Below are 24048 nucleotides of genomic sequence, written 5' to 3'. Positions count from 1 at the left end.
AATTCTTATGGGGAACCAAGAAAACAGTAATAATCTCCAGGTACACACACATCTCGGGATTTTACATGCTTGACAGTTTACCAAGAGTTTTCCTTCATACCTTGTGAGTTGCAGACGAGGGGGGGAGGCTTAAAAAGGTGAAGTCACTCAGAGTCACACCTCGAGATTTATACCCTGGTCTCTGGGTGGGGGTTGTGGTATTTCTTTTTGTATGTGAAAGCGACTGCCTCTTCCAGGGGGAGCCTCTGGGAGGCGAGGCGGGATGAGCAGGAAAAGAAGAGAAAAAACAACGCAGGCTGACAGCTGTCACACTGCACCGGCTGGCAGCCTTGTGCTGAGCTCTTTCCAGTCCACCCTTGGCAACTCTTCCAGGGCAGCCCCAGGGTTGGGCACGGCAAGGTCAAACTGACCCCTGAAGAAGAGGTGGGAGGCAGGAGGGAACACGCAAGGGAGCTTAGCAGGGACAGCTGAGAGCAAGAAGCCGTCTGGCAATGCTTTCAGTCTTCCGGGTTCCAGCCCCTCTGGGGGAGGAGAAAGGGGCTGGGCCATCCGCGTCCTCTACAGCCCAGGGCCTGCAGTCAGAGACCTAGGCCTGCAGCTAGCTGAGGCCAGCCAGGCCTACACAGCAGGCACAGGGCAGAGGTGAGTCAGGCAGATTGGGGGAGGCGGGGAATGGGCTGGGAGACCCTGAGCACCGGACCACCCAATGACCCTCCTGGACGCTCCTAAGGTCATGGAGCACTACTTCTTCCACTGAGCACCCTTATTTACTAAGGGCAGGCCCTGCACTAGGTGTTAGGGCTATAGTATGTATATGACAAAGATCCCTGCCCTCCTAGAGTTTTTACCTTTTAGTGGTGGGGTTGAGGGGACAGGAGTAAACAGAAACATACTTAGTGGGTAAATTATCTAGTATGTTAGGATAAATGAAAAGAGAAAAGCAGAGCAGATTGGGAATTGGGATTGCCAGGAGAGGAGGTTTGGATTTTAAAGAGGGTGATCGCCCCATTGAGAAGAGGGCATTGATCAAAGACATGAAGGGGGTAATAAGGTGCCCACAAGGTTGTCTGGCCAAGGGAGAGGGTTTTCTAAGCAGTGGACCAGAACTGGCAGAGGCTGGGGTGTGGGGTGAGAGGTGAGGCCTGCAGTGTTCAGCAGCAACTGGAATGGAGTGAGGCAGGAGAAGGAGAGGCGAGGGCCTTGCAGGTATCCAAAGGGCAGATGACAGGGACTCCTGGAATGCACCAAGCCCCTCACTAATACCGGGCAGCCCTGCCACCCACTTGTGGTATCTGTTTGGAAGCCTGCAGATAAATCCCTTTTGTGGCTGTGTGACCTTACAAAGTCTTTTTCCTTCCTGAGGTCCCTGCCCTCTCTCTAAAATGGTTATAATAACAGCGGAGTATTGAAGGGTCGTGGTGAAGAAGAGAGGGGGAATCAAAATAGTGACCATCTGCAAGAAAATTTACTGCACACTGCTTGTGAGCTAGGCTCTTGGGACCTAAGAAAAAGCGGTGCTGTTCACACCCCAGCACTCACTGCAGTAAGGGACATTCAAGTAAATAAGGAACTGGTCCTCACTGTCCACTCTAATAGCACTTGGCGGGGCAGTAAAGGGCACTGCTATCAGGAAGCCTTCTTAGTGGGGCCCCTGGAGACTGGCACTCACTGAGAACACCAGGGAAGGGGGAAGGGACTCGGGGTAGAAGGTCCTGGAAAGGAGGCCCAGGGTGAGGTAAGTAGGCTCAGTCCGGGTCAGGGAAGTAAGGCACAGGGCATGTTGGCTACCAGGGAGCATGGATCCCTTCCAGGAACTTTGGCCACCAAGCAGCAAATTCTAAGCTGAGGAAGGAAACAACATGTTTTGCAGTTTAAATGCTCACCCTGGTAGCCAGGAGAACAGACAAGGGACACTGACACCAAGAGAAAGGTGTGGGTGGTCTGGGTGGGGGCCGGGGATGGTAAGGGCAGATGGATCAGAGGGATTCTAGAAGAAGGAACCATACCTGGTGGTGGCCTCACTGTGGGAGAACAGGGGCTTCAAAGAGGCCGAGGGTTTGCTTTGAAGGAGGGAGGGTCCACCCTGGCTTTGGGGGATACAGGGGCTCCAGAGGGAAGACTTCACAGGCCAGAAGCACACCTCCTTCCTCAGCAGCACAGTAGCCCACAGGGCTCCCACAAATGGGTTGAAGGGGCCCAGGACTCGGGCCAGGTGAACGGGACCTCAGGTTTCCCCAGCAAGGCCCCATGGCAGAGCCACAGCACGAACAGCGCCTGTGCTTTGCGGTCAGACTCTGGTTTACACATGAACTGCCCATGCTAAACAATTACTGATACCAGGCCTAGATGGTGCCTGGCACACAGCCCGTGCTTCCAGGGGGGTGAGTGAGGGTGGAGAGGTGCTCATGTACTCAGGGGGGTGAATTTTCTCCACCAAGCAGCCCCTGGCTGACACCGTCTGCCACAAAGGCTTGTGGCATTTCCCAAGGTTCAGACCCTCAGAGAGCCAAGCCAGAAAACAACAGGCAGATCCAGGTCAGGATGGGCAGCCCAGTGCACCGAGTGTCATCTGGGGATACCTGGAGCAGGCAAGAGCACCCCGACATAAAGAGCGAGAGGTATGAGCGGTCCTTCAATGTGGAACGGCTCACCAACATCCTCGACGGAGGGGCCCAGCAGACTGCACTTCGGAGAAAAGTTGGTAAGAGGAGGCTGGAGAGTGGAGTGTCTGCCATGTGCCCACGGGCTTTTCTGGAAGTTCCACCTGTAGCTCACAAACTCAGCTCTCAAAATTCCACTGTTAGAGAGATTCGTTGCTTTGGATTGTGAAGGCATGTTTTTAACTCGTCGACATTCCCTGGGTCCATCTGAGGGACACAAGGGTTCTCAGCAGCAGAAGACCGGATGATGGTCCTTATTCTGCGCCTGCATAGTTTTGTCACTTGGGCAACTCACTGTCTCAGCTCTGGACTGTAATTGTCACATCTGTAAAATGACAGTAATGTCTGATTTATTTACTCACTTGCCTGTCCATGTGGCAAGTGAGTGGGAAGATCTAAAAGTGCCAGTAACCTCTCCTAAGCCTCTAAGTCCTCTGTTTTCTTTTTTTTTTTTTAAAGATTTATTTATTTTTATGCATACAAGAACTGGGACACAGGCCAGAGGTATGGGGAGTGAAAGCATTCACAAGAGACAGAGTGGGGGACAGAACAGGCAGACTGACTGAAATACACTGCTGAGGGGAGCAGCGGGAGAGACAGGAGAGGTCTGCTGCACCGTGCCGGTAGCTCCCTGGCTGGCCAGGAATTGAACTTGTGCTGCAGAGGTTGCAGGTAGCTTCATAGTCCTGTGCTTAACCCCTTGTACCACCAGGGAGGCCCTAAGTCCTCTGTTTTCTATCCCTGGCAGAGCGCATCATCCATGATGACCCACAGTTAAATCTGAAGGATAATTACTTCATGACGCAGAATGAACGTTACGAGGCCGCCATTCAGAAGAAAGTCCACATCCAGATGCTAGCTCAGCGCCTGGGCTGGCCAGATAATGGTCAGGAATTACGTTACGCTTACAGGTGCTCACTCCCAGGACAGCCCACGGGAGAGGAGTTCACCTGGGATCTCCCAAAAGTCCCCAGGCCCACGAGCTGTCTTCACCCAACAAAGGCGTTTGGGACCCCGGGCTGCCTGGGCCAATGTGTCCCACGGGCTGCTCAACCACAGCCACGGTGTCTCTCTCCCACAGAGCCCTTTCTGGAGACCTGGCCTTCACTTTACACAACGTCTTCCAGAATGCTCTCAAGAGCCTGGGCTCGGAGGAACAGATTGCCAAATGGGCCCCACTATGCAAGAAGTTCCAGATCATTACAACATATGCCCAGACAGAACTGGGACATGGTAAGTGAGGGCTGCTGCAGGAAATGTACACCGCTCCATTTCAGAGGGCCCACAGACATCTCTGTAGTCACGGGTTTGTCTATTTAATCTGAAAATATTCAGCAGGTAATAGTCAAGGGTATGGAGGAAGGGATGCCCTTTTCTAGTTTATATAAACAGATTGTGTGAGGACCAGGGAGGCAAGTTCAGCAACTGTCCCTTGTCAGAGGCTGGTCATGGGTCCCGCACAGAGAGCACAAGCGAACAGAGAGACATGCCTGTGAGAACAGCTGGCAGCGGTCCCCATTCCATACTGGGCTAGTGCCCAGAGTTCCAGGCCCACCTAGAAGCAACTCCCCAGGTCAGATTCCTTCCTGTTCCCAATGTCTAACTCCCCTCCCCTTATTTCCAAGGAACAAATCTTCAGGGTCTGGAGACTACAGCCACCTACGATGCAGCCACCCAGGAGTTTGTGGTGCACAGCCCCACGCTTACTGCCACCAAATGGTGGCCTGGGGACCGTAAGTATCCATCCATCCCCCAATGCCATCTGTCCCCCGAAAACTAAGCTACAAGGCAAAATAGCCTGGGCTTTGCTATCCAACAGACCTCAGATGCATTCCCTATTCTAGGTTTGTAACTTTGGGCAAATCAGTTCACCTCCCTGAGGCTCGGGTTTTTACTTTGCAAGGAGGTGAGAGGTGAAAAATTTCATCAGTGAGTGACTATCGGCCCGCAGAGGAACTTAGAACTGGAAATCAATCCAACCCTTGAGGAATGAGAGCCAAGGCCTCTCTGTCCCTGGCACGCCTCTCATCTCTGAGTTAATAACTAAGCTTGCCAGCAGTCAGAGCACAGGACCCTGTGATTTACACAGAATGTGAAAAGCATCCTCTGCAGCCCAACTCCAAGCAACGTAAAAATCTCAGGCTCACCACCACAGTAGTCACCCTGCACCTCCCCCTGTGACCACCAGGTGGCAGCCGCACAGTGCGCCCCGAGGCCCAGAGACCTGCCAAGTGCCAGGAGGGGATCCCACCCTCTTCCTTCAATTTGAAAACACATTTCTGAGGACACATGTGGCACTTGGGAAGCCATTTGGTGACGCTTATATGGGGGGAGAGGATCATAAAACAAAAAGAAATTCAACTACAGCAGTAAAAGAGAGACAGGTGAGAAATAAGCAGGGAGAGGGAGAGAGATGAGGAGCCGAGAGAATGATCACTGCCGTCAAAACTGCAGAGAAAAGAAGTCAGCCTTGGAAATCAGGCAGGGCTCAAATCCCAGCTCTGTACCCTCCAGGCCAGGGACCTTGAACATCACTGCCTTCTGTGAGCCTCAGTTTCCTTATCTGGAATACTAGACTCATCATACTTGCCTTGCAAAAATCAGAAAGTTCCATCACAGGGTCTGGCACCACCTAGATTTTGATAAATGGTAATTATCTGTATTCATTATTATTATTAGGTGGGTGGCAGAATGATTCACTAATAGGCTTTTGAGGATGAGGGTGGGAAGTTTGCTTATTTCACAATGCTTTTGGCAAGTCGCTGCTAGATTTGTTAGCTCTTTGGGGGCAGTTTGCCCTCTCTGCTATCGGTGACTTTTTAAAAGCCATCTGCCATTGGGCCAGCGATGCACACATCCCCCTGTGATTGGGGTTCCGTACTTTCCCCATGGCTCATGATACACACCCTGGCATCTCTGATATAAAGATCCTGTCTTCTTGATCCAAACAAAATGAATCAAGGGCATATGCTTCAGTCAGTAGACTACAGAACCAAATGTTAAAAGATGCCAACTTTCACAGATTTTTCCATTTGGCCTGTTTTCACTAAAGTCCATGGTAATCTTTTGCAAGATTACCCAGGGAACAAGAAGGGCTTTGGTCCCCTCAAGATTTCTATCAGCCTCCACAAGCTCCCCTACCCGTGAGATCCACCTGTGGAACTGTAGTGTGGTGGCCACACAAACATGGCATTAGGCAGAAGCTCTGCACCTCCAGCCACCAAATAAGCTGTCACAAATTCCTTCAACCCAGTACATTCTATTTTTTTACTGACTGATTTATGCATAGAAGAATTGGGGTGTAGGCCAGACGTGCAGAGGAATGAAAAGATTCATTAGAGACAGAGTGGGAAGCAGAACAGGTGAAAACTACTGAAATATACTATTAAGGGGAGCAGTGGGCAAGGCCTTTTGAATATTTGCTGTCATTTCCAAGGATGACAGGGAAGATCCTGTGAGTCAAGGGGTATCCTGAGTAATCCTCAGGCCTTTGTGACCCTGGATGTTACCTCCTCTATTGCCCAATCCCACCCAACTGATCCAATCCTCAAGCTTCTGAAGTATGCTATTTCCTCTGCCTTACACTCCCTTTCCTGGATGGGTCCCCAGGAAAGTGCCTCTTGGCCTGCAAGTTCCTTGTATATTACCCCCTAACCTACATTTTCTGCGGCAGCTCAAACAGACCCACCATACCAGCCTTGCACAGTGCCCTGCCCTTTCTCATGCCATGACATGGCTTTTCCTAGCCCATTAGACTGGGCCCACATCCGCGTTCCCAATGGGGAGGGCTAGCCTGCCTGCTCTGTACTCCGGGGTCTCATCAACAGGAGATCATGCTGAACTTCTCTCTGCCCACAGTGGGACGGTCAGCCACCCATGCCCTGGTCCTGGCGCAGCTGATCTGCTCAGGAGCCCAACAGGGCATGCATGCCTTTATTGTGCCCATCCGGAGCCTCCAGGACCACACCCCACTGCCAGGTAAACCCATGTTTCTCCCTTCACAACCCATGCCAGGACACCCCATCAAGCCTCCCTGTCCTGGGGCTTCCTCCCTCCTCCATGGGAGAAGTTATCATACAGTGATAACTGTCCATCTGACCTCAGTTTGGACATCCGCAAAACAGGTGTAGTAACCCTAATGTGCCAGGCTGCTGTGAGGCTTAGCTGGATGTGTGTGTGGCACTTGGCACTCAGCAAGCAAGGACCAACTGACAGACATCGCCATCCCCACCTTCCTAGGAATCACTGTTGGAGACATTGGGCCCAAGATGAACTTTGAGCACACGGACAACGGATTCCTGCAACTGGACCACGTGCGAGTCCCCAGAGAAAACATGCTGAGTCGCTTTGCACAGGTGGGAGACCGGGGACCAGCCTGTATTGCCCGCAGGCTGCTGCTGGCTCTGAGTGCCCCACCACCGACCCCAGAGAGGCTCTGACATCCCACAGTCCTGGGTAAAACCCAGCTAAGAGTTGACCTTGGGCAAGGTCACTTGGCCTCACTGAGCCTCAGAGTTCTCATGGGCAAGTGTTCGGCTCATGGATCACAGGGCAATCGCGGGGTAAGGTGGTAAGGCAATCTGAGAAGAAGGGTGGGCAGAGGCTGACTGGAGTATTTATTTACAGCAAGGTCTGGATACAACCAGTCATGAGCACACATCCACTGAGCACTGGAGGACATTCTGGAGGTCCCTGCTTGCCAGGCATGACCTTTGGTTGTGGACTGTGGGCAGGTCGAGGAGAGGGGTCCAGGAAAGGGCACTCGGCACAGTGGCTACTTAGCAACAAGCACACATTTCAGTATTTTAACAATTGGCATGTTTATAGTGGTGACAACCCATTGTGTCTGCTCTGGGGGAGCAGTTTGAGGACTATGGCGCCCACAGTTCTAGGCATGGGGCAGGCTGGGAAGCCTTGGCTCAGACCCAGTACCTACCGTTGGTCTACCAGGTCTTGCCAAATGGCACCTACATCAAGCTTGGAACAAAACAGAGCAACTACCTGTCCATGGTGGTGGTACGTGTGGAACTGCTGTTGGGCGAGATCATCCCCCTGCTCCAGAAGGCTTGCATCATCGCCATTCGCTACTCGGTCATACGCCGCCAATCCTACCTCCGGCCTGGGTAAGGGGTGCCCAGAGGCCCACCACTACAGACAGGGCTACCTCTCTACCCCACAGTACCCCACCTCTCCGTCCCGCAGTATCTGCCCACTCAGACCCACCCCCCCCCCACCTCCCCTGCACCAGAGCTGGGTGCTGAGAGCACACATCCTTCCCACATGCACACCTGCCCTGCCCTAGCCCGTATGGCCATTCTACCACAGTCTCTCTCTGACCCCAGCTGACCAGCCAATCCAACTTGTTCTGTCAGTGTCCGGCCCCACTGGGTGCTGTGTGACCATGTGTCTTTGGCCTTACACCACCAGATCTGACTCTGTCCAAGTCCAGCGGGGCCCTGTCTGGCTGTGACTGGCTGACTGTGCCTGGGTCAAGCTGCAGGTGGCTGTGGCTCCTGAGTTTGTTCTGGGTGTAAGCGATTGTGTCTGGCTAAGCCCACCTGTCACATCAGACTGTGATGTGGCTGAAGTTGATTCTGTCAGTCTGAGACTGTCAACATATGACAGTGGTATTGCCCAAGTCTCAATCCATTTTGTTGTGTGTGTCAGTATCTGACTCATAGTTCCTCCACTTAATGACACTGAATGGCAAGGGTTGACTATTCTTTTAACATGTGTACACATGTGTGTACATGTGCACACATGCATACTGTTTTTTTTTTTTAAGATTGATTGATTGATTTTGTATAAAAGAGCTGGGGTGTAGGCCAGAGGTATGGGATTCACCAGAGACAGATCAGAACAGGTGGATTTACTGAATCACCGTTAAGGGAAGCAGCGGGTAAGGCAGGAGAGGTCTGCTGTGCCATATGTGGGTTATCTCCCTGGCATGGGATGGAACTCAGGCCTCCTAGTGATAGGGTGATAGCACTGAGACTTAACTCCTATGCCGCCAGCGAGGCCCCCACATGCATTCTGTGTCAGATTCAGCAAATAAAGATACAGGACTGTCAATTAAAATTTAAATTTCAGGTAAACCACAAATCATTTCTTTGACTAAATGTGTCCCAGATGTACATAAACACCCAGGATGCAGCAAATTGGGGCCCAGGGAGGTGGCACCGCCCTGCAAGCATGAGAAGAGAGGGGAAAGCTGAACACAGCTGAATAAGCAGTTTTTGTCCCAACTCTGCTAAGTGACCCTGGGAAAGGCCTTTGTTCTCTCTGGACCTGTCTTCTCACTCATAAAGTGAAGCATAAGATCACCAGGACTGGAGCGTGAGCTCCCCCAGTCCAAGCACATGATGTTTCTTTTCATGGCCTCAAGGATCAGAGGAGTCTCATGCAAGAACAGAGGGTCGGATGCAGGAGCACTGGGTGCCACAACTCAGTTCAGACACTTGCTAGCTGTGGGCACTTAGTCTAGCTGCCTCTTTCTCCCTCGGCTTCTTCATCTACTAAATGAACATGCCATGAGCAGTCTTTCAGGGAAGTACTGAGTGTAAAATGAAATGGGTGGCAGGCTCTGAGCCCAGGTGCCTCTCTTCTAGTCAACCCAAGTACCCACGGTCAGCCTGGGAATCAGAATCCAAGCTGAGGAAGTGTTCTCTGTAGGACAGGGACTGAGAAGTTTTTGGGGTTGCAGAAGAGTCCTAAGGATAGTTCTAATACTGCATGTCCAAGTGAGGGGCTGTTGCCCCACAGAAAAGACCCCAGGATTCTCCCTATCAGTTATTTCAGGTGTCTCACATTCACAGCTTTCTTTAATCCATAAATAGTTAATGCAGGCCCCGACATGCTGAACAGACTCAGGCACTACCTGATCTACCATCTGCCTGGGGAGTCGATCACCCCATGTTCATGACCTCAGAGTGACCCATTGGGTTCCACATATTTCCCAGCACACACATGTATGTTCATGTCATGGGCTTACATGGGATTTTAAGAGCTTCATGTCAGTCATAACGTTTTGTAATGAGTCACCAAAAATCTGTCAGTGTTGAAGCATTTTAGGGCATTAGGGATATGGGGAGGTGGATGTGGCACCTGGCAATCTCCTCACCCTTCCACTTCTCCACCCAGCAACCCGGAGGCAAAAGTGCTGGACTACCAGACACAGCAACAGAAACTCTTCCCTCAGCTGGCCTCAGCCTATGCATTCCATTTCCTGGCACAAAACCTCTTAGAATTCTTCCACACCGCCTTCAAAGCCATTCTGCAGAGAGACTTCAGCCTCCTGCCTGAGGTACCTGCTATCTGCTGGGGGGCAAGAGCTGGGGACGGGGGTCAAATTGTTCTACCCACTGGGAAATGGCCCATGTTCTGCCCCATGAGCCTTTCCCCAGCTTTCCAATATCCTGGGGCACCCACAGTGAACTGGACCCCAACACATAAATCTACCCCCACCAGCCTACCAGAAAGCTCCCAAAATGTTAGAGGAAAGGTTCACACCTAGTATACAGAACACAAGTGCACAATTCCTTGTGTGCACTTGGAACCCATGAAATGCTGAAAACCAAAAGTCATTTAGAAATCATTTGGCAGCACAGTTTGGCCTGGCTGACCTGATTTATTCCACTGAGTGTGACTATATATTCTGCAGCAGAGATATTGATGCATTCAATCACTAAACCTGACCCCAGGCTCCTCTAAGAGGTATTATATAGAATCTACCTTAAATGCCCTGCATTATTACCCTTCTAAAGAACAAGGAAAAAAATGTTCTGATTTCAAGGATCTCAGATAAAAGACAGTGGATATACAAAGACCCTAAGACTTGTCTGTTCAGGCCCCCGGCCTTATAAGCATTTCTTCACTAGTCCTTCCAACAGGATATAAGCACCACTTATATCCCCACTTTACAGATGAGGAAAATGAAGCAAAGAGAGGCACTGAAAGTCCTCCTAGGGACTTGAAAGTCTGAAAGACAGATGGGAACTTTCAAGAACCAAAAACTCAAACCAGGCCTGCTGCCTGCCAGGCGCTCCTACAACCCAGGATGGCGAGTTGATGGCAGACTCCATCCTCACGGGCCCCTGCTCCATCCAAATCTTCTGCTTGCCAGCACAATGCACGACTCCTGGATGATGGCAAGCCCCTCCAGAAAGCACCCTCTTCCTGAGATCCTGGAGGCACTGGCCTGGACAGTCCCTTTGGTTTAATTGCCCCGCCCCACCCCCAGTTGCACTGCCTAATTGTGTGACCTCGAGTGAGTCTTCTGATCTCTCAATCTCGGCCCTTCATTCATAAAGTTGTGAGCTGAAGAAATCATTCTGACTTCACAGGGCTGTGCTCAGCAGAGTGGGCAGTGAGCACGGATGTTACTGGAGGGCCCATTTATCTGATGCTCTTCCTGTTTGCACAGCTCCATGCACTGAGCTCAGGGATGAAGGCCACAGTAGCAGACTTCAGCACCCAGGGGACCGAAGTATGTCGCAGGGCCTGTGGTGGACACGGCTACTCAATGCTGAGTGGACTGCCATCGCTGGTTACCAAAGTGACAGCCTCCTGCACCTACGAGGGTGAGAACACGGTGCTCTACTTGCAGGTGGCCAGGTAAGGTCTAGGCTAGCTCAGGCCTTGGCCTGACATCTGGGGGTCCCACCAGCCTTCTGCTTGGGTTGAAGCATCCATCTGATGCCCACAGAGAGCAGACTTTGGGGCGCACAGACACATTGTGCCTCTCACAGTGTGACTCCAACCCATCCACTTCTCCACATTCACTGCAGCTCCAGCCAGGCTGCCATCCTCTCACCCGGACAGCAGTCTCCTCACTGAGGTCCTGCTTCTGCCCTGTCCCACTGTAGTGCCTTTCTTCACAGGCAAACAGAGGGATCTTTTCAAAGCTCAGACAAGATCACATCTCTCCCTTGTTTAAATTCTCCACTGGCTTCCCACCACTCATAGGAAAATGGCACAGTGCACTCTGTCGCCTACAAGTCCTCACGACCTGACCCTGTTCCCTCTCCATCCTGCTTTCACAACCTCCTGCCTCTACTCACAGCTGCCAGCCACACAGTTCTTCTTTCCTATCACCGGCCTTTGCACTCACTTTCCTCACCCTTAAACTCTGCCTCCAGTTTACTGCATCACTGGCTCCTTCTCCCCTCCCAGTCTCAGTAAAGACACCCTCTTGAGATGTGCCCCCTGACAAGGCCATCGGGGTAGCTGTCTCCTTCTGAGCAGTTACCACAATCTGAAAGTATCTCCTTTTTTGGTGACCCCACTGAGGGCAGGGAGTACACCTGCCTTTCTTGCTGCCCTCTGTGGATTTAGTGCAGGGCCCAAGGCCCCGAGGCTCCAACTTGAGAGAAAAGAAGGAATGGCTGAGTCAGTCTGCTCCCAAGTGGCGCTTTCTTTTTCTCTCTCCTGCCTGCCTCATGTCTGAAAAGGTCTTTCACATTCCTTTATTCATTAGAGATGGAGAACCGGAGGCTGAGGGAGGTAAAGTAACTTCTATAGGATCACACAGGTCTCAGCAGAGCTACAGGGAATCCAAAGTTGTCTGAGCCCAGAGCCTATAACCACTGGGCTGTCACAAGGAAGAAACTGAAAGTCACCTGTAATCCTCCCACTCTGCTAGCATTCTTGGATCTTAACTTTTTTCACCTAAGAAAACTGAATTTCCATAGTCACTGTACAATTCATCATAAATTCCTAAATCACAAAATCCTACCCAGCAGAAGAGATTGTTTGCTCAAATATAAAAAGGGTTTATGTTCAGGAGCCGAGTGTCTGCCAAGCTCCAAGCTCCAACCCATTTCTCAGTGAAGAAACCGCCTCAGGGTGCTCCTCCCCAGAGCCTCACAGCCCAGCTCAGGAGCGCTCTGAAGAGAGGACGAGCCATCAGGAAGGACAGGACAAAGGCATGGTGGCCCTGGCTCTCTGATAGGGAATACAAGAGTGCAAGCCTCTGGGAGAGAGGGGTGCTGGGTTGTCCCACAGGGTCTCCCATCCTCTCACCTGCCTCGACTCCCACCCCCAGGTTTCTGGTGAAGAACTATCAGCAGATTCAGAAATCCCCAGGATTCACATCACAGAAGTCTCTCCCTAAGTCCATTGCATATCTGGCTGCACCAGTCGTAGCCAGGTGCCCAGCCCAGGGGGCAGCTGACTTCCTCCGCCCGGAGCTCTACACCACAGCATGGGCACACGTGGCAGCCAGGTGAGCCAGTGCTGAGAGATCAGCCATCCACCAGGAGGCAGGCGCCTTCCCACGCTCGGGCTTTGGGGATTGGTTGGGTGGGCGCTCGTGGATAATCTGAGAACCACCCCTGGCTCCAACTCCTCAGTGTTCTTAGCTCCTGCCACTATGGACAGAGAGACGGGGAAGCGACACCCTTCAGCCATGTGCTACCATCACTTCCTCATCCTGGTGAAGCTGGCCAGTAGGACATCACCTCCCTGGCCAGTATAAGGAACTTTTAAAGTTTTTAGGTCCTTATGATATGCAATACAAGGAATAGGTAAATATTTAGAATGTAGCAGTATGTAAATACCCACAAATAAAACAATACTCATATGGTTGAAATATCCTACAACCTAAAAATAAATTTTGAAAATATGACGATATCAAGGGATGGAATTAGTTTAGGGCCAGGTGTAGTAGGCTCCAGGGAATCATTCATTCTGCCATTCAACAAATATTATCGGAAAAAAATTATATTTTTTCTAAGCAAATATTGTCAGGCTCCTAGAGTGTGTCCAAATATGCCAGGGGCTGAGAACAGAGGTCCTAGCCAAACACAGATGCTATCACAGAAAAGATGGAACGATTTAGCTACCTAAAAAGGAAACCTTCTGGACCCCTACCCAAATAAAACACCAAAAACAACCTGAAAAAAAATATTTTTACTATCTAATAAGAGGTATTATATCCCAAGGGATGATCCCAGGGATGGTTGATGGTTATTTCAAGATCACAAGCAACTTGGGATATTCCCTTATTTATACCACAAATATTAAATGCCTATAACATGCCAGGCACTATTCTAGGTACTAAGGGTCCATCAATAAACCAGTTCAATTAAAAAAACCCAGGCTCACAGGACAAAGATTTCAGTTGGGTCAGGTAGGGAGGGCAAACGAAGGCTGCCCAGGATATAAGTTGTCATTATATTGCCTTTTGCTTGGAAATCAATGTGACATCTGCTTATCTCTTCCCCGAGAAAGGAAATTTTAATAAATTGCATAAAAATTCCAAGGGTCATGGGAGGTGGGGCATGGCAGGGAATAGAAAATAAGATTAAAGGTTAAGTAAATGGTACATGACCCATTTAGTGGTTTAGAGAAGGGTTGCTTTTTTATTTTTTTTTAAGGTCCCCTGGAACAGACTGGTGGACCACAGGCCTCATTAGCCTTTACAGAAAAACCATTCTCCTTGCTCTGCCGCAGGAAGTCAGTCAATAGAAGGGCCTGAAAACACTGGTGTCAGGATGGAGTCTGCATTAGAAAGAGGGGCCTGCTCCTGGCCTGTGGTCCTGCAGCTTTAAAGCTCTGAGGCTAAGAAGGGCTCCACTCCCTAAGAGCTGTGTAACCCTCGAAAAGTTATTTAACCTCTAGAATTCAGTTTTCTCCATTATAAATTAGGAACGTCTGCTCTAAAAAGGGCTAAAGACATAAGGTATACAAAGTATTTAGCTTTGTAATACCTAACTGGTGAATAAGTGGGAATTATTCCTACTTCTGAGGAACCCCAGGCAGGCTGGGCCCCAAACCCCATCAGTCTCTTTTCCACATAGTCAAGAAGTTAAACCTTTCTCTCTTCAGGCTCACCAAGGACTCAGTGCATAATTTACAGACTCGAATGCAATCTGGGGTTGACAGGGTGGAGTCATGGAATCAGACCACTGTCATACACCTCCAGGCTGCAAAGGTGAGTTTCCAGTCAGCCGAAGCTGAAAGAGACCCGTTTTGCTTCACAGACGGCTACCCTGCTGGGAAAATCCAAGCTCTGCCATTATTCCCCAACTCTGTTCAACAGCTGCCCTCATTTCACTTCCAAGGCTTAGTCCAAGGTATTTTAATTAAAGGACTTAATTCCAAAGCAATCTTGCTGGTAGCTCTTAGGGAAAAATGTAATGAGGCAGTATTATTGGATTTGCTTTAGGTTGTTCAAATATTTCCTCCCAGATAGAAAAGCAGGTCATGTCTCCCCTTAGCCCCACAGGCAATCCTTAGATGTCTGATTCAATTTCACTATGTTTTCTATTTGTGCCTAATTCAGACAGTCAACAAATATTTGAGCCCCCACTCAACACCAGGCGCTCAACACCAGGCACTGAGGTGGGTACTGAGGGCGTGACAGTGCCCATTACACAACTACAGTTCAGAAACACTGTGATGGGCTAACACAGGTGCCACAGGACCCCCGAGCAGGCACATCTCTATCCACATTGAGGAGTCAGAAAGGCTTCCCAGGAACGGCATAAAGGCCAAGACTTCAAGGATGAGCTGAAATTAGCTGGGCAAAGAGGGGGACACTGTGGCTTTGGAGAGGAAGGTTTCCTGACAAATGGAACAGCAGGTACAAAAGGAGAGAGCAAGAAAAGGCTTTGTGTTCAGGAGAAAATGTAAATCTTCCCAAGGAGGACCTAAAGAAGGAAAATTAAACCAGGGAGAGGAAGAAGGTAGGGGAGAAGGAAAAGGAAGCAGACTAGGGACCTTCTGCACTATTGTGAGAAGTTTGGGTTTTCTTTTCATGGCAAGGGAAAGCCTTCACAGAGTTTGCACCAGAGGAGTGAAGTGATCAGAGTTTCATTCCAGAAGGATCATTCAGGCTGCAGGGAGAGGTATGGACTGGAGCCTAGAGACCAGTTAGGAGAGGCAGCAGCAACCGGGGTGAGGGCAGAGGTGGTCCTGACCATGAACTTGGCAGATGATGTGGAAAGAAGTGGAGAGGTGCAGAGATATTAAGGAAATAGAAGAAAGGGACAGGCTTGAGGGAATAATGGGGAAGAAAAAGATGAGAACGACCCTGAGCTCTATTTTAAGCAGCTGGGCCTACCTGGAGCTGGAAAACCAAGGTGATCACTTCAATCCTCAAGCATCACACATGGAAAATGGCCCTGAAGGAGTGTTTTGCAGCTGCCCTTATGGGGCGAGGGCTGGTTGGGCAGGCTACCTAGTGACCCACCATCTCCATTACATCTGCCATGGCCCTGTACAGGGGTGCTCCCTGTTGTGCTAAATGTCCCATCAACACAGAGGAGGGTGAGCCCAGGCTGTGCTCTCACCTGACCACCAGAAAAGAACCACAGCCGCCCATTATTCTTATGTCCTCCAAGCTTCTGTCTTGCCTTCAAATGGACCAGACACTGCTTGCCAGCTTTACGTCATTTCATGCATACAACCTTGGGAAGGAGAGTGGCATAATCTCCATTTTAAGGATGAGGAAACAGAACTCAGGAGTGTTAAGTCCCAGTGGTAGGACAGAGCAGAGTCAAGCAAGATGCTTTGCTTTCCTTTCCCCATGGAGGTAAGTCATGCCACCAGGGAGTCTGTGTGCCGGAGAGAGATGAGCCCCAAGCATCTTAATCTTACCAAGAGTAAGATGATCAACCAGCCTGGAGGAAAGCAAGTCCCTGCACCTTCCTAGCGAGAGCCTGAGCTGAGTCTCAAAAGTCACACGGGCAGGGAAATCTGTACTTTCGGGGCTTTGTGCTTTAGCCAGCCTTCTACTCCACAGAAACCTCAAACAGCCAACCAGATCCCATCTGCATACCTCTCTCTGCAGATAGAGAGTGGTAGCAAGCAAGGGGACTGGGAACAGTAGCAGAGGGTTGCACAAGGAGGAGTGAGCCCTAGCCTGAGTGCTGGCCACAGCTCTGTAGATGACCAGTCATGTGACCTCGGGCATTCCTCCCTCTCTGGGCTTTAACTTCTCTTTTGTGAAAGTGACCTGGAAGAGCTGGTCAGACTATGATGGGCCTTGGTCCGATAATCTCAGACCCTGCCCAGAAGAGGTATCAGTCTCTAGGGCCACTGAGACAAATCCTGGTATTCATGACAATCCAGCTTCAGTCTCTTGTGGCTTTGGCAATAAATGAGGGTACAGATTCTCACTGTTTTGGACCTCACTGCTACAGTTTACCAATCACGCGACCTCTCGAGGTCTCAGTCTGCTCACCTGCAAAATGGAACCTACCTTATAGGATGATCATGAAGATTAAACGAGTTAATATATGTAAAACTTAGAGAGGCACCCAGTATATAAATGCCTCACATCCCATCCCCAAATCAGTAAGGAGACAAGATTTGAACTAAGACACGCAGAAGTAAATTAAGTTCGCTGTGCTGAGAGCAAGGTGGCAAGGCCTGGCTCAACCTTTCCCTGAAATGTAGAAGCCATTTTCTCTTTCTGGTTCTTTCTAATCCTCATCCTGCCTTCCAAGGCATAGAAGCAGCTCTTATCGCTCCACTCGTCCATCCAGGGCCCTGAGAATTTAAGTAAGCAGCCCCCAGTTAGAATAGGGCAACAGGGCTAGGTGAAAAAAGTGAGGGTCTCCAGTTTTGCCAAACTGGGCCCCCTATGAGCAACAAGGGCTGTTTGACATGACAGGGGCAGGAGAACACATCTGCTCCACATACAAATGTTGTAAACCCAGCATGTCTGTGAGCACACCAGGTCCAGGTGGCAAAGTTCATGATGCACAGGAAGGTCCCTCTGCCTGAAATGACCTTTCCTCCTCCATTCTTTGTCCCTCTTGGTAAGCTCCTTAAAGTTCCCAAGACACTCTCAGCCTTAAAGACACTACCAGCAGCACAGGCATTACTGGGGAGCTTGTCAGAAAGCATAGATTCCCTATCCCAGAATTTGCATTCTGACAAGACCCCTATGTAACCTGTATGCACATAAAAGTTTGAGAAGACCTGTTTGTTCCACTTTCCCTTTCTCTCTGAGCGCCCCCCCATGGAACTCAGTTATCCTAGCTGATAAAAATAATTAAGTGCTTTGGTCTTAGGGAGAGTGGAAATAGTCAGAATATTTAGTAACCAGTGGGAAGGGGCATCGACCAATCACAAAGGATGACAGGTCAGGCATTAATTCTTTAGATGCTGGGCTGTGGGGACGAAGGGGTTCCAAGGAAGGAGCCTGCTGACAGAGGGGGCTCACCTGCCCACCTGCAAAATGGAACCTACCTTATAGGATGATCATGAAGATTAAACGAGTTAATATATGTAAAACTTAGAGAGGCACCCAGTATATAAATGCCTCACATCCCATCCCCAAATCAGTAAGGAGACAAGATTTGAACTAAGACATGCAGAAGTAAATTAAAAAAGTATTATTTGAACCACTGACCAAGCCAGTCTGTTGTACATGGCCTAAACGACAGCACTCCTTACCTCAAGGAGTTTACACTCGACCTGGGAGAAATTCTGTATACAAATTGAATCCCTACTTCCTGCTCCAAGGCCCATACCATACACACAAACATACACACCACAGCCTTTAAGATAGCAGGCAATAAACAACTTTTCCTGAGAAAAGTGGTTCTGTCCCCCACCATCCCCAGTCCAGCCTCCAAGACTCCCATATTCTTCCTTTCTACTTTCAAACTTACTTGAAACTGCCCTAAAAAAATAAGAAAACTGGGCCTCCCTGGTGGCTCAAGGGGTTAAGCACTGCACTATGAAGCAATCTGCAACCTCTGCAGCATGAGTTCGATCCCCAGCCGGCCAGAGAGAAATCCACATGGCACAGCAGACCTCTCCTGTCTCACCAGCTGCTCCCCTCAGCAGTGTATTTTGTCAGTCTGCCTGTTCTGTTCCCCACTCTGTCTCTGGTGAATCCTCTCACTCCTGTGCATCTCTGGCCTGTACCCCAGCTCTTGTATGCATTAATAAATATTTTTTAAAAAATGAGGAAACTAAGGGCCAAGTTCTGGAGCCCGCTAGCCCCCCACAAATGTACAAAATACACACACCTTCAAAAAAGCTGTCACGGTGAGCTAGGAGAAAAGGCGGTTGCTTGCCAGTCTGTAGGGAAACATGAGGCCACAGTAACTTGTATACACAAGTTGTCCAGCAATCTGGCCAAGCTTCCAGCATGACTTCTGGAATCAGAAATCAGAGGCTAATGCATCTTTGTACCTTCATAGGCACACTGCTACTATATCATTGTGAAGAATTTTGCAGAAACTCTGCAGAAACTAGAAGATGAACCAGCAATTCAGCAGGCACTCAAACGCCTCTGCGACCTCTATGCATTACATGGCATCCTGACTAACTCGGGCGACTTTCTCCATGATGGATTCCTATCTGGGGCCCAAGTAGATATGGCAAGAACAGCATACCTGGACCTGCTCCCCCTCATCCGGTGAGTGGCTGACCCTCAAACCAGAGTAGTCTTCAGAGAATAACTCTAGACATTAGTTCACAGGTTACTTTAAACTCCAAACCTTCAACACAAAAACCTTGCTTAATAGGGTCTGGCAAAAGCAACAGCGTTGGTGTAATAACAGCATTATTACACACAAAGCATTATGGATTAGTGAAAAAAAAAAATGAGAAAAAGTTGGAAGTAAAAATGCTTCAATTACCTAGCTCCCTCAACTGAACTCTTCAACACTGCCAGGGAGACACAACAATATCTAAAGAAAATGAATAAAATGAAGCATACTACAAACTAATATGTATTAGCACCAATGTTAAATCTTAGAGCTAATATTTAAGGAGCATTTGTATGTGCCAGGCACTATGCCAAAAGCTTTTACATACATCATCTCATTTAATCTTTACAGCCATTTTAAGTTGATACTCTTAATCTCCTCATTTTACTGGGAAGGAAATTCAGGTTTAGGGGCGTTAAGTAACTTGCCATGGCCACCAATTAGTCAGAGGAGGACTCAGGTATACTCTGGGGTCTGTCTGACCCGATCATATTCTCTTAATGTATATATATTAAGGTTAAGGCTGGGCTATTGTTTGTTCCAAGTATATAATATATACCGTTGTCTTTGTTGAATGTATTTAAGCAAATTCTTACTAAGCTGACCAAACTTACTTTAATATTCCCTCAGCTTCGAGATGGAAAAAAAAAATGAGGAGGGGGACATGGTGCTAATTAGCCTACAAGACACAGAAAAAAAAATTAATTCTAGTAGTTTATATAATAATTTGTAAAACAATACCTAGTTTTTAAATGCAGCACTAATGGTGTGCAATTTAGGGTCATGACATACTAATGCTATGCTTCATTCTTTTATTTTACATGTAAAAAACTATATCCAAACCAAGGCCTTGATCTGACCAGGGTGCTAAAAGAAACAGAAATCAAAACAATACAAATTATCCACTATTTGTTGATACGATGAAAAATGGGTTAATTTGAGTACATAACCTTTTTTTGAGAAAACATGATGCCTGTTGTACATGGGTGTGTGTGTGTGTGTGTGTGTGTGTGTGTGTGTGTCTTTCCCCCTAGAACCTTCAACAAGTCACATTATCAACAAGACTAAGAATAAAAAGGGAAAAGATTTGAAATTTTTTAAAATAAGATTTTCATGAGAGGTTAAAAAATAAAAACTAGACCAAATTCTTTTTATTTCTAACAATATGCAAACTTACACACCATTCATGACTACATATAATCACCTAGCAGTTAGTTTAGTTGGTGGTCAATAAATGTTTGTTCAATTAAATCATCAAAAAATGTCAAAAATACAATTATGCCCCAGGTATTAAACTCTAATATAGAAAATCCAGTGGAACCATTAATAACATGACTGAGCATTGCACACTTCATGCCCAAGTGTGTCTAACTTTCTGAAATACTTGGTATTTGAAAGCACATAAAGACAATAATGTTCTAGCCTTGATTGTCCTTGGAGATGAAACACAAGATCACCTCAACACCTCACAAGCATGATTTTCTCATTTGCAGCAGCATTTCTAAGCTCTTGCCTCGGCTCCAGAGACATATAATTCAAGACAAGACAGACAATACTGATGCAAATAGACAATTTATGTATGCATCAAACCCACAAATTGATTTACTCACATTATGGTTCCTAAGTAACCTCCAGACCACTGCAGGGTAATTAGGTATGTAAGGCTCAAAGCTTTTCTATGTCAGATGGAGCAGATGATGAAGGAACTAGAGTCAAAAGCTTGTCCTCAAGCAGGCAATTCCCTGATTATTCAATATCACCCTCAGATTTATGAGATGACAAGCGAACGATGGCACACTATTTTAGGGACACTAAGAACCAGCTCTCTGTGTAATGGTAATTAATTTACCCTAATGGGTTTTCAGTTGTTAAATCTCCTCGGTTGGGGGACTTGCAGGCAAAGATGGCAGATTGAATGTATGCATTTACTTTTGTTCTCACCTGAAACTCTATTAAAACAGCAAGTGGATTTAAATTTTTAAAGACATAAAACCACAAAGAAAAATAAGAACAGGAGAGGAAACATGAAATTGGAAAGTAAATAGACGAACTATAATTTACCCATCTGAGAAAATGCAATCGTCAACCAGAAAAGGGAAAAAGCAAAAAGCAGTTACACCAAAGAAACCCAACAACCCAATATCGAGATCTCCGGTATCAGGGATAAAGAGAAGACTGATAGAGAATGATTAAAAGTTTACCACAAAAGTTGAGTCCCTAGTTCCCCTCCTCCTCTCTAATTTTTTTAAGCCTTTCCTCAATCCCATCCTGCCAGAAGGATAAACAGAGGATCTGTGGACTAGGGAACACCAGGTATAGCTGAGCCTAAGGGTGAGGCTACCCTGTCGAAAATGAGGACTTGAATAAAATTACAGCCCAAATGCTGATGCTGCTTCTCAGCTCTTCTTCCTCACTGGTTCTAAGTTCTAAGTTCATCATGCTCCAGAGGATCACTCAGGGATCACCAGACATCTGAGAAAAGCCCTAACATAAAATACAGATACCAAAACAAGCAAGAAAACAGCAACTCAAGGGACACAAGAGAACACACAGTAAGAAGAAAACTTTAAAAGATCAGTAATATCCTCAGAGTTAAGAGGAGATATTGCCACCATAAAACAAGAGAACATCATTTCTTAAAAAGCAATATTCACAGAACAAAGAAAAAGAGTTCTGTGAAAATTAAAATACTACAGTGGGATAAAAAACTTAATTGAAGGACCAGAAGATAAAGCTGCAGAAATCTGCCAGAAAGAGTAAAAAGACAAAAAATAGGAGAGAAGATAAAAGTGGTAAAAGGACTCCTCCTAACTGCCCAGCTGAAGAACAGGTCTAAAAAGAGCAGAGCAAACAAAAGGGAGCACGTTATTATATGATAATTCAAGATAATTCAAATGAAGGATAGAATTTTCAGACCAAAAAAGCCACAAATGTTTACAGTACAGGAGAGACACGCACATACACGAAGTAAGTCAAACAGTATGTGAAATGGTAATAAGTGCTATAAAGAAAAGGAGAACAGGGAAGGGAAATAAGGAATGCTGGGGATGGGGTGAGGGGACTGCAGTTTTTAATAACAGGTCAGGGAAGCCTGTTAGGAAGGGTGACATTTAAGAAAAGATCTGAAGGGAGAGGAGCCATGTGGTTGACTGGAAAGGGAACATTCGAAGCAAAAGAACAAGTACAAATGTGGGAGGCCGGAGTATGTTTGGCACATCTATCCAGAGAACAGAGAAGAGGCCACGGAAGTTGGGAGTGCTGTGAATGAGATGGAGAATGAAACCAGAGGTCAGAGAGTTAAGGATGTATCAGGAAGGGCAAGGAAGAAGGTGTAAATCATTCAAAAACCTAAGACTTTGGCTTTTACTTTGTGCAAAAAAGGGAGGGTTTCAAGCATGGGTTAGATAAAATCTAAAGGATCACTTGCTGCCATACCAAGGATTGACTGTGGCAGGGGTGGGGGGAGGTGATGAGTAAAAAACTGGGAGACCCATTAGGTTTCTACAATAATCCAGATGAGAAATGATGGTGGATTGGACCAGGGTGCTAGCACCAGAGGTAATGGACGGTGGTCAAAGTTGGACAGATTTTTGAAGAACAGCATTGTGGCGGATTAGAAGTGGGATGTAGAGACAAAGAGGAGTTCAGGTTTTTGGCCAGGACAGAGGTGCCATTTACTATAAATAGGGAAGTCTACAGGAGGACCAGATTTGGGCAGGATGGGCAGATCTAGAAGATCAGAAGTTTGGTGCTGAACACGTTAAGTTTAAAGAACCTGCTAGAAATCAAGTAAAGTGTTAATAAGCAGGTGAGGCTGGAAAGATAAATTTGGAAGTCATTGCATATGGCTGGTATTTAAAGCCATGACAAGGCAGATATCACAAGGAATGAGCTTCTGAAGAGAAAAAGCCCAGGAACTGATGGTCGGGACACTCCAAAGATGATGAGGTGGTGACACTGACAAGAGTCAAGTAAGTGGAAGGGCGAGAGTGAAAACCTGAATGTGTCCAGTTTAGAACAGGAAAACTATAAATAGCAAGCATAAACAAGCTCTCAAAGTTCTGTCATAAAAGGGAGCCAAAATATGGGGCAGATGATGAAAGAACTAGAGTCAAAAGCTTGTGCTCCAGCAGGCAAGGGAAGGCACCTAGTGGAGATTGGCCCGAGCTGAAAGCGTGGACCAAGGAAAGGGAAAGCAGCATACACAAGTGCATGGATGGGAGGTGGTGAAAGTGCTCGACTGCTTCTATGTTATCAGTGAAACAGGATGCCAAGGTAAGAGAGATGGGAACATAGTAGAGATTTGACGATCAAAGAGAAGGTGTGAAATTATCATTTAAGGGAATGAAAAATTCAATAGATCGAAGTAATATGAGATTGCTAGGAGGCACAATAAGGGTCTTTAGCCCTTATTACACTAGTCAGTATTGGTTTTTGCAGGCATAGTTAGACACAAAGTTGGTGATTACGAAGGACAGGGTTTTGCTAAGTACGTATGACAAAGCAAGAAAATGGCTGAATATATTTTGAAAGGAGTGATTATAATAGACCACAGAATTTCAGCTGGATAAGGAGGGAAGTGTGGCCACAGGGAGATGAGGGACATTAAATAGGTGGTAAGTGCTAGTAGGGGCAAAGAATTTTAAATAGCCCTATATGAAATTCCCTCATAAAGATTGATGATGGTTATCCAGAAAAGTCTAAAATAGGTATCATATCTGGGCCTCCCTGGTGGCGCAAGGGGTTGAGCACCGCACAATGAAGCAATCCAAAGCCTCTGCAGCAAGAGTTCGATCCCCAGCCGGTCAGGGAGAAACCCACATGGCAAGGCAGACCTCTCCTGACTCGGCCCCTGCAGTGTGTTTCAGTCAATCTGCCTGTTCTGTTCCCGGCTGTCTCTGGTGAATCCTCTCACCCCACCCCACCCCGCGCCACAC

General features: G+C 47.8%; 2 protein-coding genes across 4 annotated transcripts in view; one reads left to right on the top strand and one right to left on the bottom strand.

Moving 5' to 3' along the window:
- The window catches only part of KCTD6 (potassium channel tetramerization domain containing 6), a 134127-nt gene that overhangs the window by 69499 nt on the left and 40580 nt on the right, over nt 1-24048 (bottom strand). The window lies entirely within an intron of this gene.
- The window catches only part of ACOX2 (acyl-CoA oxidase 2), a 28163-nt gene continuing 4674 nt past the window's right edge, over nt 560-24048 (top strand). Inside the window, exons 1-13 of one of the 3 annotated variants that reach the window (XM_054695001.1) lie at nt 560-642; nt 2489-2701; nt 3409-3571; nt 3742-3893; nt 4286-4393; nt 6519-6638; nt 6900-7015; nt 7611-7783; nt 9801-9963; nt 11083-11273; nt 12703-12882; nt 14487-14592; nt 18821-19038. In XM_054695001.1, the coding sequence (XP_054550976.1) occupies nt 2542-2701; nt 3409-3571; nt 3742-3893; nt 4286-4393; nt 6519-6638; nt 6900-7015; nt 7611-7783; nt 9801-9963; nt 11083-11273; nt 12703-12882; nt 14487-14592; nt 18821-19038 (1850 nt within the window). In that variant the 5' untranslated portion in view covers nt 560-642; nt 2489-2541. Of the gene's footprint in view, nt 643-2441; nt 2702-3408; nt 3572-3741; nt 3894-4285; nt 4394-6518; nt 6639-6899; nt 7016-7610; nt 7784-9800; nt 9964-11082; nt 11274-12702; nt 12883-14486; nt 14593-18820; nt 19039-24048 lie in introns of all 3 variants that reach the window. The other 2 variants (XM_037491810.2, XM_037491802.2) reach the window with 2 other exon arrangements.

The sequence above is a fragment of the Talpa occidentalis genome, unplaced genomic scaffold, assembly GCF_014898055.3.
Source record: "Talpa occidentalis isolate TD23 unplaced genomic scaffold, MPIMG_talOcc4v2.1 talOcc4.10, whole genome shotgun sequence".
Taxonomy (NCBI): Eukaryota; Metazoa; Chordata; class Mammalia; order Eulipotyphla; family Talpidae; genus Talpa; species Talpa occidentalis.
Note: the sequence above shows the minus strand (reverse complement) of the source record. Positions and strands in the feature narration are given on the sequence as shown.